Below are 17,122 nucleotides of genomic sequence, written 5' to 3'. Positions count from 1 at the left end.
TATTGTTTTTGGCTTTTTTTTGTGGTCTATCAGATATATTCCATTCAGCTACTTGCCTTCAACTTGTTCAGTATCGTGTTAACTGAACAGAATATATCTGACAGACCACAGAAAAAAGCCAGGCAACGTTATTTAAATGTCACTCAGATCCACAATGGATTTCATATGAAAAATGTGTTTTTCAACATGAGAAGATTAACTTCATATCTTCAAGCCAGCATGTGATTTTTTTTTTTCTTTTTATTATATCGACACATTCACAAACAAAGTCCCCAAATTTATCAAAACAGTTCATTTGATTTCCTCATGAATTATATCTATGTCACGGTTTTGGTTCTCCATGTCCCGCATGGAGCTCGGATGGAAAATCCCAGTGGCATATTTCCTATTAAAACACTTGTCTGTATAATAATACATTTTAGTAAATTAAAAAGTCTTTGTAAATTGCATGATCAAGTGCATTTATGTAAGAACAAAAAATCAAAGTTGATGCACTGAAATTTATTTATTTATTTATTTCCAAATATTATTCAAGATCCTCTCATTAACAGATACAGACAGGTTTCAGTGATCTGCATTTCAACATGCACATGTGGATCGTTGGTTAAAACAAACATAAATAGGCATCATCTCCAAATAAGAAACTTCAGCATCAGTGCATATCTTATTAATACATCATTAATAGCTCCTTTAAAAGTTTATGTACGGTAGAACGTAACATTTGAATCTGAAGTTCGACCCCCAAAATTTATCACCACCAGCTGCGGCTGCCTTTTAATTTCTGAAGATTGCGACCTCACCCTGCACCATTGAGAGTTCGCACATTTTCGATGCAAAGAGAAGCTCATGCTTTAAGAAGGAAAAACCCTCAGGCTGTCTCTGGAGGAAAAGGAACACAAGTGAGCTTTTCTCAAAAAGGCAAAAATAAAAAGCAGTAGTTACTTTCGACATGTGTGGTTAGAAACCTCAGTGATCAGACACTGATGGACTTCCTCTATCCTCTCGGGCACAGCTCATTTATAGCTATACTGCAGAGAGGATGTGATGATGCAACCCATGAGCGCACCATCACGGCGTCTGCTATGGCAGTCGCCATTGAAAGTATGTACTGTTATTTCCCCCATTCAAACTTTCCTCGTATTGTTATGATGGTTCATGGACTTTATAAACTGCAGTACGTGAGTTTTAACCCTTTTATTGTGCATTGTGGTTTTGTTAGTTAACATGGGTCGACACATGTTTAGCGTAACAACCATTCACGCACATAGTATTAAAATGCATTACATTCCACACATCAATGCAAACACAAACAACTCAGAAACAACGCTTTGTCAACATGTTTTGTTTCTTTATTTATTGTGCCTAGTCATAACATCTACCCTTAATGAGTGCAAACGAGTGGTTTTTAAGTGTTTTAAGAACACCAACCAATGTTCATTTGGCATTTAAAAAGCTCCATGTCTTACCGGTGGCAGCGCTTCCTTGTTGTGACAAAGCGTTGCGTGATGGTGCTGAGGATGTTTTTATTATGGGGCACGTTCATGTGTGCGCGTCCTCGTGCCCTTGCGGTGACGGTTAAACGTGTAAAATATCTGAATAGTTGGTATTGGTGTACCTATATGTATTTGTGTATTATTTTTTGTAAGGCCTGAGAATATGTATTTTTTTTATAGCGCTATTTTAAAATGTTTAAATTAGTTATTATTGAGTGCCTAACTAAAAACTCCCTGCTTTTTGGTTTAGGCAAGTGTATTGGCCAACTATAGGGAGGAGACAGGTATCATTTATAATGATGTGTTCAGTTGTTGAGAGAGCCAGGTAGAGACAAGACCTGTGTTTTTATATTGCTCTGTCCTACACTCAGCTGTGTGAGTACATTGATTTGAATTGTGCTTTCTTGAGCCTTAGGCTAGCTTGTCTTTTGTTTGTTTATTTTGGCTCCACGTAGCCGGTTTATTTTCTGTATGTTTGTAAATATTGTATAGTTATACTTTTCTATATTTTTGTTTTGGTTTATTTTAGTTAGTTATTGGCCTCTGGCTCATTATCTTATCTGTGGTGTGCAAAAATAAAAGGCAAAAACGTCATCTTTTGCCTCCTGCCGTATCTGTGTGTTAACTTCTAAGGCCCCCGACACCCTGCTCCATAACAGAGGACACAAGTTACGCACAGTCACTAGGACACGATGTGTGTAAAATCGCAGCATATGCATCTGGAGTGTTCAGGATCAGTGATGAGCAGTGGCACATGGGGAACCGCTGAATATCAGCACAGCTGTGATTTGGGCATCGGTATGAGGCTGGAGCTAATTACAGCTGCGCTGATGTTCAGTTCAACCCCATGACCTCAAGTGCAAGATCGCTTTTACACAACAGTTCTTCAGTAGAAACAATTAATTTAATATTGACCAAGTCAGAGTTCAGACACAATGTGGCCACATGTTCTGTTTATTTCACTCTGAGAGGAAATGGATTCTGAAGAAGCCACACCCACTCGATTGTATGTCGGCTTACTGGTTATCTCACGTTTGGTTTGTACGTTACTGTTAAAGGAGCTTCCTGTGAAATTGGTATCACTTCTTCCTTTGATCTTCATCTGAAGACCTTTTTATATTTTAAGCCAGAAATTATAATCCTGAAGAGTGTCCTCTGAGGTCACGGACTCTACCATAGTAACCGTTTCGAGCTAGCGCTCTTGCAACGCCACTTGACTAATCACAGAAAATATCAAACAAAGCGTTATTGTTGTTTTCCTTCTTGGTGCTGGATTTCCTTTACATCACACTGCTGTGGAGTTCTGGATTGTGATTGGTCAGGTGTTGATTAATTCTCTGTAACAGCAACTCTGACAGTAGTGCAGGTTTATATTAATGCACTCGTTCTAATGTCGTTTCTATAGTAACGGCTCGTTCACAGGGACTCCTACAGCGGACGCTTCACTGATGACAAACAGACTTTAAAAATCATTGCTGTGGTGAAGCTTTCTGTTAAATGTAACGTTTGTGGAAGGAGTCTCCAGTGTCAGCGCTTTAACAGTCAGAGGTAAAGCTGTGATTTAAAGTTTTCAGACAGGAGTTTACACTTCTTTTGGTTTCTTGTTAACATGTGTTGGTTTTTATTTTCTAGTGTGTTTGCTCTCTGTTACAGCAGCGTGATTGATTTGATTTTATTTATTTTTAAAATATTGTCGACATGCTTGATTGTGTTTTGGTGTTCTTTTATCTGGTGGTGGTGTCTTGTTGAATTGTTTCTTCAGTCTTTGTCTCTTTCTGTTGTGTTTTTCTTGTCGTGTTACTTTGTATGTTGTAGGTCATGGTGCCTCATTCATTTTATCTGGTCTGTTTGGGTTGTTTGCCTGTTTAATATCTTAGTGGTGGTGCCCCCCCCCATATATTTTTGTTTTGCAATATATTGAGTATAAACACACAGGTGCTTGAGAAGAAATCGAGTGTGCTGATTGGTCGAGAGATTCGGACTATTTCTTGATCACCTCTAGCGACTTGGCAAAATGGCGGCCAATCGCTTCGTCACCGTAAGTGAAAAAGAATTACAAATGGTGAAAGAAAATGTTGTTCCTAAAAGCACTGAAGATGCTCCAAAGTTTGGTCTAAAACTATTAAAAGGGAAGGTGGGGTTGGGATTTATTTTATCGATTTCAGAACAGAGTATTTTCTGTGACTCAGTGTAGATCAGTGACACAAGTCTGCACCACAAAGTTATTACATTTACATGCTGCTTTTGAAGTTTTAAATTATTTTTTAAAATAATCACCTACATATTTATACTAAAACAATTATCTGCCTCAGACTCAGTGAATAATAACCTCAACTTAGTCTCAGCTATCAGGGCTCGACATTAAAGCATACACGCAGAACCATGGCCTCACTTTATTTATAAACGCCTTGAGACCTCAAGAATGGCACAGGAAGAGTTTTAAGTGTGAACAATAAATCTAATATAGTAAATTTTATGATTAAAGTGATTTATATAGGTAGCGGTCTGAGTGAATGACCTTGACATCCGTAACGTCACCGCAGGAAGTCTATCGGTCTCATCGCCATTTCCGCTATACTAAAACACAGAGCTGACTGCAACTCCGATCCCCCATTTTGAGCTAATTTATCGCCATGCCACGTAGATGTGTTGCTGGCCGGTGCAGCAACACGACAGAAGGTGGATTTACGTTGCATTCATGGCCCAAGAATGTTCAAACTGCAAAGATTTAGACGCGTTTTGCAAGAAGTTCACGGGCACATTGGGCGCCTACGAAGTGGTCTCTCCTCTGCTCTGCACATTTTACTGAAGACTCGTACGAGACCTCTGATCTGTTGAGGAGCGTTGGCTATAAGCCCGGATTGAAAGAGGATGCAGCACGGGCGATTGCTCTAAGACAACGAGGGAGGCTCAGCCTCCTCTAAAAATGACTAACATCGTGTAGGATGAATTGCGCTAGGCTTATGTTATAGCCGACCTTATAACATTGCTATTTCAGATCCAGAATCATAGAAATATGTGCTCAACCCACTACAGTGCGGAATCATTCCGTTATAACTTTCCCCAGTTCACCTAATGTGCGCGTGAGTTTTTCCCCCTCGTGACAGCGCGATGCAGCCCAGCCTCAGTGGACTTCAATGGCATTTGGGAGCTCTGCGCTTTTCAATCTCAAAATGCAAGACGGTTATTGGACAAATACTGCGAAAACGCCCGCCCACCGGACTCCCAGCCTCACAGTGGGAGGGACATGGCAAAGCTTTCCGCGAGGAGACTGCTGATTGGTGAAAGCGGCCGGATATTTTCTTTGACAGCTCATTTCAAATATTCACAGGCAGTGGTGAATTTCAGTTCAGTCCCATGCCGATTCGCAAGTGCTGTGGTGTATTGTAAGAGATCAGCTTACATTTTGATTTCATTCATTACATACGGTTTCTACCGGCTTTTTTAGTTTGTATATATTTTCATTGTAAATAAAGTGTAAATATAGTGTTGTCAAGTTTGCTATCTTAGTTCCAGAAACTTTGTTTATTTGAGTGACTGAACTTGAACTTGAGGGGGCTAGTCAGCTAGCAAGAAAGCTGCGCACGGAGGCCAAGCATTGCTGATTTAATTTTGGCGAAGCCATTTGCCAGTCTTCCTTTCGAGGAAAAAATTTAAATTAAAGAGCAGGGTAGACCAACGCCTCAAATTGACTTGGTGAAAAAGGTCGGGAATAATACTCGTTCCTTTCAGCTCTCCTGGTACGAGAAAGTGAATTGGCTAACAGCAAGTGACCCACATCAACAGTAAATAGGCTACTTTAGTAATATGTCATGGATGGACCAAAAATATAGAATCTATTTAAAATGTTTATGCTGAGTATATTATATTGGAATATATATTTATCTGGATATGAATTAAACACAGCTACAATTTGGAAAACATTTTTAAACAAAAACACAGCCGAGAACATTTCACACTACAGACCTGGATTAAAAGTGAAGGGTTATCAAAATTGTCAATAAAACATTTCTCAGTCAAAATAAGTAAAATATAGGGAAAGTGTCATTGAATGAAATGTGTGGCCCCCAGCTCTATGTTTGGCTCCCCAAGGTCAGTGCTTGTGCCTATTCCAGAACACTCTGCTGTTACTGCTGAGGTTCCTCACAAAGAGCTGCTTTCAATAATCAATTTTTAAACAACATGCCACAATTTTAAAATATAAAATGTTAAAATATACCCCTCCCCCCAACACCACCATCATGTATATTGGACAGTAGGCTAATGGGCCAAAAGAACCTGTTATTTCACAGTTTGTGACGCTGCCAACAATCAGCCAGATCAGAGGCAAGAGTATGGGCAAAATTGATGTTTTTTCTTTTTTCTTTTAAAATCTGGAAATATCGTGACCGACCAGCCTCCCCTGTTTGAAAGACTACCAGCTGCCACTGGGGTGCAGTATCAATTAAAGGAAAAGAAAACAAGAAAAGGAAAGTGTTTTGTTTTATTATTTATTTAAAAAGGAAAGTTCAGTTGCACCAGTCCTCCCGGAGTGAGCCGAGGGTTGTTGGTAAAACCCGGGATGGAACTGGATGTGACCTATCGCTCTGGCAGTGACCTCCCTGCGGTTGTTGCTAAAACCGGTGATGTTCCGTTTTAGTATTTAGTAATTGCCTGAGCCGAGCAGTAATGGCGGAGTACTCAGTATGGAGAAAACAGAGAATGAGTGAAGCAGCCGTCTGATTTCTAAACTGGATATCGCTGCCATCTTGCCCTGATGTGGAAGAAGTGAATGAACGGAGAACTGAACGAACAACTGAAAGTCAGATTGTTTCAAAACAATCAGCCACAAGCTCGGCCTTCAAGAAGCGAGAACACAGACGGGTAAGTTCCGACTCTCGTTTGGACGTAAAACAACAAAAACGCGTTGTTTACCTGCGTTTAGATTAATCCATGTAACTTGTATTGTGTGTTTAAGTTAGCAGTATAAGATTATTTAATTTGCTTCAGAATGTGATTGTCTCAGTTCATCTGATTATTTAATGAGCCTTTTACGTTTTATCAGTGAAAATGCATGCATGTACATGTATGTTGCATAAGTTATAGCACCCATCCTGTTTTAATGAGGGTCAACCCACAATCAGTGAAGTCAAATCAGTCTTAGTTGAGCGAGTCGGTAACGCTATTTCTTACTTTCACCATAAATGTTTATTGATATGACTTTTGGTCTATAGCTGTAAAAGGCCTCGGCCTTAAAACCGGTTCCCGCTGTGACGTCACGCACTCAGGGCTGGCTGGCTCAGCGGGGCAGCGCCAATCACAACTTTGCAGTCGATTTTAACTCTCAAAAATATATATATTTTTAAAATTCCCATTTATGAAGCATACAAGAATCAGGGATGGAGATACTATCCACTCAAATTTATTTAAAAATAAAGGTTCTGCGGATCTGCTTTAAGGACTGCCCGATTGCCCGGGGCAAGTGAAACATGCATTTGCGTAAGTGGGGTATGTCCCCAACATGCCTGACCGGGCAAGTTGGAATGAGCATGTATTATGAAAATTGGGCTTTTTGATCTTTTATTTCAGTTCTTAAAAGCGTCCCTTGTCGCTACGTATCCGCCGTTATGTCTTGGCTGTTTTCTTCGTCTTGGTTTCATTTACTGCTTTGCAAATAATTTTATATACCCCTGCTGCTGTAGTATGGTACGTGTACTGTTTGTTTATAGACCCCTTGTGCATGATGTCATGCATCACGTAATAATTACAGCTGGGGTCAGACAGACACCATCTTTCATGCAAGCAGCTTAATCTGTCTTCAGTATGGTTAATTTTTGTGCTGTTTTTGCTTCTTCAAACAGAGAAATAGATAAAGGCATTACCGTCTCCCTGCTATCAAGAAAAAATGTTAACAAATAGAAGCAAATACTTCAAGAACAACGAGGAAATGAGTGGTTAAAGAATACGAGGAGAGGAGCTCAGCCTGAAAAGTCCAAAGAAATTCATGATTGTATTTAAAATGTATTTTACAAAAACAAAGTCGGAAGTGAGGATGGAAGAGTTTGCTTAAGAATCTCCATTTTATTTTTTTCTGCTTGGATTCGAGTTAGCGCCTTCATGAAAGTGTTTTGATTTTCTTCCAGGTGAAGCCGCTTCCTTATTCGACACAGAAAACCCAGATTGGTTTCAAACAACTCGGGCATAAAAAAAACTCAAGGAGTGACATGCGCGATAAATCCTGAAAGAACAGAACAGATTAAGAGCAGAGAGAGCTGGAGCTTTATTTCTGTTATCAGAGGAACACAGTCCTGCACAAAATATTTATATTGTGGGTGGTTTTTTTTTTTTTTTTTTTTAAATCTAGAGGTGGATGATATAACAAAAAAATTATATAAATATTCTTAAACACAGTGCTGTTCAAAAGTCTTGGCACCCTATTGTTTTCTTCATGCAAACTTTGTTATAGATTTCTATTTTATGATTTCTACATTGTGGGTGTCACGGTGGTGTAGTGGTTATCACTGTCGCCTCACAGCAAGAAGGTTCTGGATTCGAGCCCCGTGGCCGGCGAGGGCCTTTCTGTGTGGAGTTTGCATGTTCTCCCCGTGTCCGCATGGGTTTCCTCCGGGTGCTCCGGTTTCCCCCACAGTCCAAAGACATGCAGGTTAGGTTAACTGGTGACTCTAAATTGAGCGTAGGTGTGAATGTGAGTGTGAATGGTTGTCTGTGTCTATGTGTCAGCCCTGTGATGACCTGGCGACTTGTCCAGGGTGAACCCCGCCTTTCGCCCGTAGTCAGCTGGGATAGGATCCAGCTCGCCTGCGACCCTGTAGAACAGGATAAAGCGGCTACAGATAATGAGACGAGCTGGAGTAATGAACCTACAGTCTCAGAGTTCTACACAAACGCACTGAACTTTACAACAGCTGTATGCAGGTGAAATGGAAATAATTTTTCTTGCCTTAGTTGATTTATTTCCATTTCACCTGCATACAGCTGTTGTAAAGTTCAGTGCGTTTGTGTAGAACTCTGAGACTGTAAGTTCATTACTCCAGCTCGTCTCATTATCTGTAGCCGCTTTATCCTGTTCTACAGGGTCGCAGGCGAGCTGGATCCTATCCCAGCTGACTACGGGTGAAAGGCGGGGTTCACCCTGGACAAGTCGCCAGGTCATCACAGGGCTGACACATAGACACAGACAACCATTCACACTCACATTCACACCTATGGTCAATTTAGAGTCACCAGTTAACCTAACCTGCATGTCTTTGGACTGTGGGGGGAAACCGGCGCACCCGGAGGAAACCCACGCGGACACGGGGAGAACACGCAAACTCCACACAGAAAGGCCCTCGCCGGCCACGGGGCTCGAACCCGGACCTTCTTGCTGTGAGGCGACAGCGCTAACCACTACACCACCGTGCCGCCCAGATGCATCTTTCCCTCTTTTTTTTTTTTTTTAATTGTTTATTCAGTCTTGTTTTGTTTCTGTTGTAAAAGGAGTCAACAGGAAAATGTCCAGGTTTAATGTTTATTTGGGGGAAAATGCATCATGGGGGTTTCTTGCTGCTGATTGCTAGCACATGTCCGAGACATTAGTCTCTACACGGACAATTAACTCTACATTTATACTCTGAACGCGTTCCTTCAACCTTTACACCAAATCCATCTGTCTTGTATCCTGTGTGTCCCTGAATCACAACCGTAACCATCTAATTGCTGTGAGTTGAGCCGAGCGCAATCAAATGTCATGTACGCAAAAGCAAACTTTACATTTATGAACATTATCAGATCGGTGTTTTGACTTGGACGTGTAAACTAAAAGATCCAGCTCCATAAAATGTCTGAATAAGCGACTGAACAGATTAAAGATTAGTTTAAGGCTGTAAACAAGACAGTGCTGTGTGGTTGTTTTGTTTCAATGATGTTTCATGTTTAACATTTTTAACTCGTAGACTCTGAGCAGATGAGATGACCTTGAAACAAGGGTAGTTTCTCTAAACTTCTTTTTTCAAGTCATGTTGTTAATTTGCTAATCAGAGCAGAAAGGGTAAACAAAATAAAAATCTGTTTGAATCTGTTGGTCTGCGTTCTGAGATCTGACTGCCTTTAGCTAAATAACTGAGATAAATGTGACTGGATAAACCGCTACAGAAGCCGTGCCGGGTCACATTTAGAAAACTTCAGTCACTGACCTGTGAACAGTTTGTTTGTAGGATTTTCTTCAGTTTCGTTGTCTATAAAAATACTTCACTGCGTCCACATCAGGACCTGCACTCCATTTTGGTTTTAAAACGAATTTAAAAAAACTTCCAATATCCAGTCAGGAAGAGAATTTCCTGTGCTTATATATGATGCTGATTTTTGTGTATTTATATTGAATTTTTTGTGTACTTTAGAAACAGGTTTCATACGTATTTTAAGTTAAATTTTGTCTTGTTGTTCTCTAAACATTCCATATACTGTCACGTGCACAGTGAAATTCATCCTCTGCATCATCTGAAGCAGTGAAACACACACACACACACACACACACACACACACACACACACACACACACACACACACACACACCCAGAGCAGTGGGCAGCCACACTACAGCGCCCGGGGAGCAGTCAGGGGTTCGGTACCTCGCTCAAGGGCACCTCAGCCCAAGGCCGCCCCACGTCAACCTAACTGCATGTCTTTGGACTGTGGGGGAAACCGGAGCACCCGGAGGAAACCCACGCAGACACGGGGAGAACATGCAAACTCCACACAGAAAGGTCCTCGCTGGCTTTTTTTTTTTTTAATTTGCTCCTGTTAGTACAGAGAACCTTTTCATTTCACGCAGAATTCTAAACCACCTTTTATTTTACTTTTTTCTACAGGAAATCATGGCAACTCTACTCATGTCCTGAGTTGGAAGCGACTCCGTTAGCCTGCTAGCTTTCCCATCCCTGTGCCAATCATCGGTTCGGTCATGAACCACACGCCCAGCCCTCACATGGCCGAGGCGGCTAAATCGGGTCTGCTGTGCGGCCTGGGCGTGGGTCCGGACAGAGTGCGCTCTCCAGACAGCATGACCCACACGCCGAGCCCTACGGTGGGCACACCCAGTGCCAGCCCTCCCCTGCTGCTGTCCCCTGGTCTGGGCTGTGATGGTATGGGTACGGGAGCGGACTGGGAGAGCCGCGAGGAGCTGCGTCTGCGCGAGCTGGAGGAAGCGCGAGCTCGCGCTGCACAGATGGAGAAGACGATGCGCTGGTGGTCAGACTGCACGGCCAACTGGAGGGAGAAATGGAGTAAAGTGCGTGCAGAGAGGAACCGGGCACGTGACGAAGTCCGGCAGCTCCGTCAGCGCCTCGACACGCTCACTAAAGAGCTAACAGGGGCGCGGAGAGAGAGACAGGAGCTGGCCTCCGAAAATGAGCAACTCCAACTTGAGGTTCAGAGACTCAGAGCTGATCAGAGCTGTCCATCAAATGCCAACATCTCCTCTCCCATATCCAACTTGTCCACTGCTGATTCTGACAAACAGCACAGCCACGAGGAGGAGGAGAGCGTCGGAGATGGACCGGGTTCTCCAGAGCCAGAACCCGTCAGAGACGTGGGAACTGAGAAACCAGAAAGGCAAAAGGTAAGTCCTTAAAATGAGTAAAGAACACAAGAACGATCACTGAAAATATAACCCAGTCCTCACTGCAGAACCAAAAGTCCAGGGGGTGGAGCCTGATGTCATCAACCTCTTCTATAAGAGGCGGATCACAGCGTGCCAAACACACAGGGCTGACTCCACCTCCTGGACTTTTGGCTTGACTCTGCCCCCAGTAGTAGGGGCTGGATCAGGTCTGACTCCACCCCCTGGACTGATTCTCTAGCACGGGGTACTTTTTCACTGATTGCATATAAAACCTGGAACAGTTCCACTGCAAAATTCCTGTTTTTTTTTTTTGTAACTAAAACACGGTGGTCTTAAATAGAGAACCAGTGATGTCAGAGTATTGGGGTGGAGCCATAACTGCCATTATTAACAAAAAGACACATGGAGTATACTGGTGATGAGAGAATTGGAGAGTGTGAAAGTGAAACAGGAGAAATGAATATTTTGCTGTAGAACAAAAAAGAGCAGTGTTATTTATTGCTAGTAAATCTTTACGTATAAAGGCTGAAGGATTTGAAAGTGTTCTTCAAGCAAGAAAAAAAAAACTGTTATTAATTCTACCTGATGATAGAACACTTCAACTCTTAAACAGGGATGAGAATTTTCCGCCGATTGGCGGATTTCCGACTTTTTCAGACCAAAATGATCGTTTTTGAGACCGATGTAAATCCGTTGAGAAATTTTTTTTTGGGGGGGGTATGATTAATGATCTGTGGTCACCTTATAACGCAGACATCCCAAGTCTCCCGGAAGTTCCGGGAGTCTCCTGCATATTGATAGAAGTGAGCAAGAGCGTGCGCGCGCAACATTTAAGGTCTGCATCACGCATCTTAGAATGTGCGCGCGCGAGGGAGACTGTGTGCAGTGTTGCCAGATACTGCTGACGCTTTCCAGCCCAAAATATGTTCAAAACCCGCCAAAATGCACTTAAAACCACCCAATCTGGCAACACTGCCTGTGTGCCTGTTCATGTAGCGCATGCCAGACAAAGAGCATCTTGATTGGGTTACTCAGCAAAATAAGCCAATCAGCTTTCAGTGTGGGTGGGCTTTTATCTCTTTTCTCGAGGACCGGAGTTTTCAGTTGTATTGAGTCAGTGCGGCCTACAGGATCGGCATGGCAGAGAGAGCGCGCGCCCCAAAAAATATATATCAATTACACGTCATATATAAAAGTGTGTATCTTTTTATAAATGAGGTTAGCTTATCTAATGTAGCATGTTGGGGAGAATCATAGTATCATATCTGTATTTCTGATGAAATTTTAAGTATGATAGCATGTATATAACTCCTACTTATTGCTCATTTCATGGGGGGGGGGGGGATTGCTGGCATGTGCCGCGCGGGAGCGTCTGCCCAAATTTTTTAGGCCCAGATGAACTTAGTTTTTGATTTAAAAAAAATTTCCAATATGTAATGCCCATTGTACATGCCTGTTCTTTAACTCAAAATCACCATCTTGATCTTCAGATTGACCGTATGGTATCTATTACATTACACAACATCCTGTCCAGATAAAACCTAGTTAGTCCACACAACAGTTGAAAGGGAAGTGATGAGTGATGTTGAATGTTGCCTGCTTAATATGCAAGACCTCCTGCTACCATGATAACATCAGAAGAAAGCTTAAGAGAATTATATGATAGAACTTTTTTCTGGTTTGCACTTCATTGTAAAGGATTAGAGTATTCAAAGACATGAATAGCTAAAATGCAGAAATATAATACTGTAGAGCTCGTTTATATTAAAAGGTGCATTGATTTTTTGAAATCATCAAATGTGAATTGATTAAAAACAAGTCTCTTGTACCATATTAATCATTTTCACCTGGGAGTCACCAAGAAGGGGAATTTATTTCCAAATACATTGCAAATTTTTGCTGATAAAATTAATGGTTTTGGGGTAAAAAAAAAAAAAAGCCAAAAATCATTAGCCCCATGGGCCCCGCCCTGGTTTTTTTTAGACTTTTAAAATATTTTTCATTCTCATCCCTGATTTATGGGTCTATTGTTCCAAAACCTAAAAGGTTGCACTGAACATGCTGAAAAAGTCAAACAAGGTAGGATATGATATTTAAGAAATGACACTTGTCATGATACAAAAGTTTCAGTTGATGGCATGTTGAATTGGGATATCAACTTCGAGAAAAATACATATATTTCATTGCTAAAATTAATGGGTTTTGGGTGTTTAAATCGCCAAAATCCATCAGCTTCGCCCCCTGGTCCCTCACCGAGACGTTGCCCCTGGACCCCACTGGGGACCTGCGGGCCGGCCCCCCCGCTACTTTTCAGATTTTTTTCTCAACATGCACTCTCATCCCTGCTTAAACCAGTAGTACAAAGGTTCGGATCAGTTTCTCTCAACCATGTCTTTGGTTAATCTGAGTTTCTATATGTCCCAGTTTGTGGCCTTATTTTTTCCCTCTGTCCTATTATTGGAACCTGGTCTCTCTTCCTCATGTTGGCCCCGGGGGAACCACAGCAGAATGCCGATTCCTCACTCTCCTCGTTTTCAAACACACTCGCCCCAGCATGCTCTGATATTTCCTAATGTACTTTTAATTAGCACAGAATAATTGGGAGGGGTGTGTGTGGGGGGGACAGGGAAAGATTCACCAAGTGGGTTCTCTGCTAGAACCATGTGCTGGAGAATTCAAGTTAGTCAGTGTCAAGCTTGACCTTCAGAAGCCCTTACAGAAATTTAAAGTTCAAGTGTGACATATGCGCGTGCGCACACACCCACCCACCCAAGAAGGAGAAGGAGAGCTCATGAGTGTGTTTCCTGATTGTGCCGTTTCCTGTTCTAAATATCACCCCAGTGTGTGCATATGTGAAACTCCTCTACTGCCCCCTTCTGGATAAGTGTATAAAAATTATATCTTTCGGTTCCATCATTACATTGCTCTTGATCTCCTCTTCTGGAGAAAATAACGTTCTGTCCTACAGAATAAACAGGGCTCATGTGTTCACACGGAGTAGCATGGATCATTTCAGTTGTACTGCTAATAGACAACAACATGACCGATTCCTTGATTTTACTTTCAGACAAAAAACACAACCCCTGTAGCTCCACTGAGGTCTGAAGGTTAGAACTTTTATTTAGTTTAACCTGCTTATTTTCATATTTACATATTATAGTATGGTTTATAAATACATAGTGTCTAATAAATGAGAAATCAATTGAAGTGTAATCTTTGGGCAGCATCAGAATTATTTGTTGGAAATATTCTTTCAGTATGTTGGCAGATTTACCAGAATAATTCTGATATTTGAAAATGAATATCAGTAATTTTATCCTTAAATAATTTTATTCTTTAGAGTGCTTCAAAAATTTTTCCTTTTATAATTTTATTTTAAATGATCCAATTTTCCATTAAATAATTGTTGCCAACTCTTAATAAATAAATAAATAAATAAATAAATATATAGTCCATCCATTATCTGTAGCCGCTTTATCCTGTTCTACAGGGTCGCAGGTGAGCTGGAGCCTATCCCAGCTGACTACGGGCGAAAGGCGGGGTTCACCCTGGACAAGTCGCCAGGTCATCACAGGGCTGACACATAGACACAGACAACCATTCACACTCACATTCACACCTACGGTCAATTTAGAGTCACCAGTTAACCTAACCTGCATGTCTTTGGACTGTGGGGGAAACCGGAGCACCCGGAGGAAACCCACGGGGAGAACATGCAAACTCCGCACAGAAAGGCCCTCGCCGGCCACGGGGCTCGAACCCGGACCTTCTTGCTGTGAGGCAACAGTGCTAACCACTACACCACCGTGCCGCCCCAGTCTTTTACATTAAAATTATTAAATAATTTATTAAATAATTGTGTGAAACATAATTTTTTTAGAGGTTAAGTTGCATTTAAATTCTGATTTAAAAATGTAATTTTTTCAATTGAATAATTATACTGCTAAAATACAAGCGGCATTTTTATGATCTATCAATTTAAAAGGAGTGTAAATAATTCTAATTTATAATCTTTAGTGTTTTTGTTCGGTAATAAGATTTATTGGGGTTCAAATATTTGAGTGGAAAAGGAGTTTATAGTATAGATGGAGGCTATAACTGGAAGAAAAATCTGTGTTACAGCTGTAATGGAACATTATTTAAGTGTGTGTGTGTGTGTGTGTAAACGGGAAGTTGTTCTGAAGTTTTTCCTCCTTCCTGTGGAAACATTTGATGATGAAATAATTCCTATACTCAGAGTACTGTGTTTTCTTCCTGCTGTAATGAAAGTTGTGGGTTTTGTTCCTTCTAAAGTTATTTTTGTCCCGGTTGTGTCTCAGGAGCTGCAGCTGTTGGAGACTCTGCTGAGGGTGAAGGCTGAGTCCCCGGACTCGTGGGATGCTCGCAGTATGAGCAGCCTGCGCACGGCTCTGAGCCGCCAGGACCGGAACAGACTGCTGTGGGAGGATCTGGCAACCCCGGATGAGGACAGCAAACTCAATGTCCTTCAGCTGCGTCTCGACGAGTCTCAGAAAGTCCTGCTGAAGGAGCGCGAGTGAGAAAACTACTTCTGTGATTTCACTGGTTCAACATTTTTACATCATAACACGGAGAAACTTCCTCTTGTGTAAATCTGCATATAAGAGACTCACTAATGTCAACATTAGATAATCTTCAAATCGTATAACTGCAGTAACATTTCATCATTCGTTAAGTCGTCCTCAGACGAGCTTGACAGCGGAGTCTCCAGTCATCTCGATCCTCCATACATCCGGCCAGTTCCCCAGAACTCTCCACTCCTACGTCTCTCCTCAGCACATCCACGTATGTCGGGGTGGGATGTCCTCATGCCCGCCACCCATGTGTTGGCTCCCATACCACCAGTCCACTGGCTGGGAGCTCTCGATGTCTATGGCAGTGGCCAGCGAGCTTCATCCTCCTTGACGCCACTTTCTCGCTGAGCTTTGGTAGCCCTCCATACAGCTGCTTGTTGGTGATATGCTGGTTCTGGTCGATGTTTAGCATTGCACGCAGCATTCTGGTGTAGCACCCATCCAGGGACTAATGCATGGAGGGCTTCAGAGTCCAGCTCTCACAGCCGTACAGGAGGACCGACTCAACAGTCGCCTGGAAGAAGCTCAGCTTGATCTGTCGGGGGAGTTTGGAGCTCCACACACTGTTCATGCCATTCAGGGCCCTCCACGCCAGTGCCTTTCTCACCTTAAGGTCCTGTTCAGAGGAATTAACCCAGGAGCCCAGGTACTTGAAGTCACTGACTTCTGCCAGTGCACTGCCCCCTGCTGTCTTGAGAGGCAGGTGGTCCAGGGGGATGTTGTAGGTGATAACCTCCATCTTTTTGGCATTCAGCCTGAGGCCCACCCTGGCACACTCTACTCAGGAGCTCCTGTGCCTGCTCCACGCGGTCAGACAGATGTCGTCTGTGTAATTCAGGTCTGTCAGGACAACAGCAGGTTTTTTTCTAGACTTCTTAGGTGTAATTGTGAAGCCAAGCTCCTGTTCCTGCCCACTGATGGCTTTACTTAGCGTGTAGTCCAGAGCTATGATGAAGAGGAAGGGGGCAAGGGTGTCTCCCTGCAGCACCCCTGCCAGGATGTAAAACTTCTTGCTTTCGCCATCCGGGGTGACTACTTTGGCTCTTGTACCCGTGTACATGGCCTCTATGGCGCGGAGTAGATTGGGGGGGACTCTGTAGGCCTTAAGTATTTTCATCATCACGCCTCTGTGAATTGAGTCAAATGCTTTTTTGAAATCAATGAAGCACAGGACCGCTGTGAGGTTTGTTCTTTTTCACCTCCTCGATGATTCTCCTTAGGGCCAGGATCTGAGATGGTAGACCTTCCCTTTCTAAACCCATTCTGGTTGTCCCTCAGGTGGGGGTCAATGGCCTCCTGGATCCGGTTTAGTATCATGCGGTTGTACATTTTCGCTATGACACAGTTCAGGCTAATGCCACAATAGTTGTCTGGCTTAGACAGATCTCCTGACTTGAGCACTGGGATGATGTTGGAGAGGGACCATATATCGGGCT

The 17,122-nt window shown here is 42.4% G+C and overlaps 1 protein-coding gene across 2 annotated transcripts in view; it reads left to right on the top strand.

Moving 5' to 3' along the window:
- Nucleotides 1-17,122, top strand: part of ccdc102a (coiled-coil domain containing 102A) — a 102,134-nt gene that overhangs the window by 39,096 nt on the left and 45,916 nt on the right. For both annotated transcript variants that reach the window (XM_060940734.1, XM_060940735.1), the window contains exons 2-3: nucleotides 10,343-11,091; nucleotides 15,414-15,628. In XM_060940734.1, the coding sequence (XP_060796717.1) occupies nucleotides 10,435-11,091; nucleotides 15,414-15,628 (872 nt within the window). In that variant the 5' untranslated portion in view covers nucleotides 10,343-10,434. The remainder of the gene's footprint in view (nucleotides 1-10,342; nucleotides 11,092-15,413; nucleotides 15,629-17,122) is intronic.

This window comes from Neoarius graeffei, chromosome 15 (genome assembly GCF_027579695.1).
Source record: "Neoarius graeffei isolate fNeoGra1 chromosome 15, fNeoGra1.pri, whole genome shotgun sequence".
Classification (NCBI taxonomy): domain Eukaryota; kingdom Metazoa; phylum Chordata; class Actinopteri; order Siluriformes; family Ariidae; genus Neoarius; species Neoarius graeffei.
Note: the sequence above shows the minus strand (reverse complement) of the source record. Positions and strands in the feature narration are given on the sequence as shown.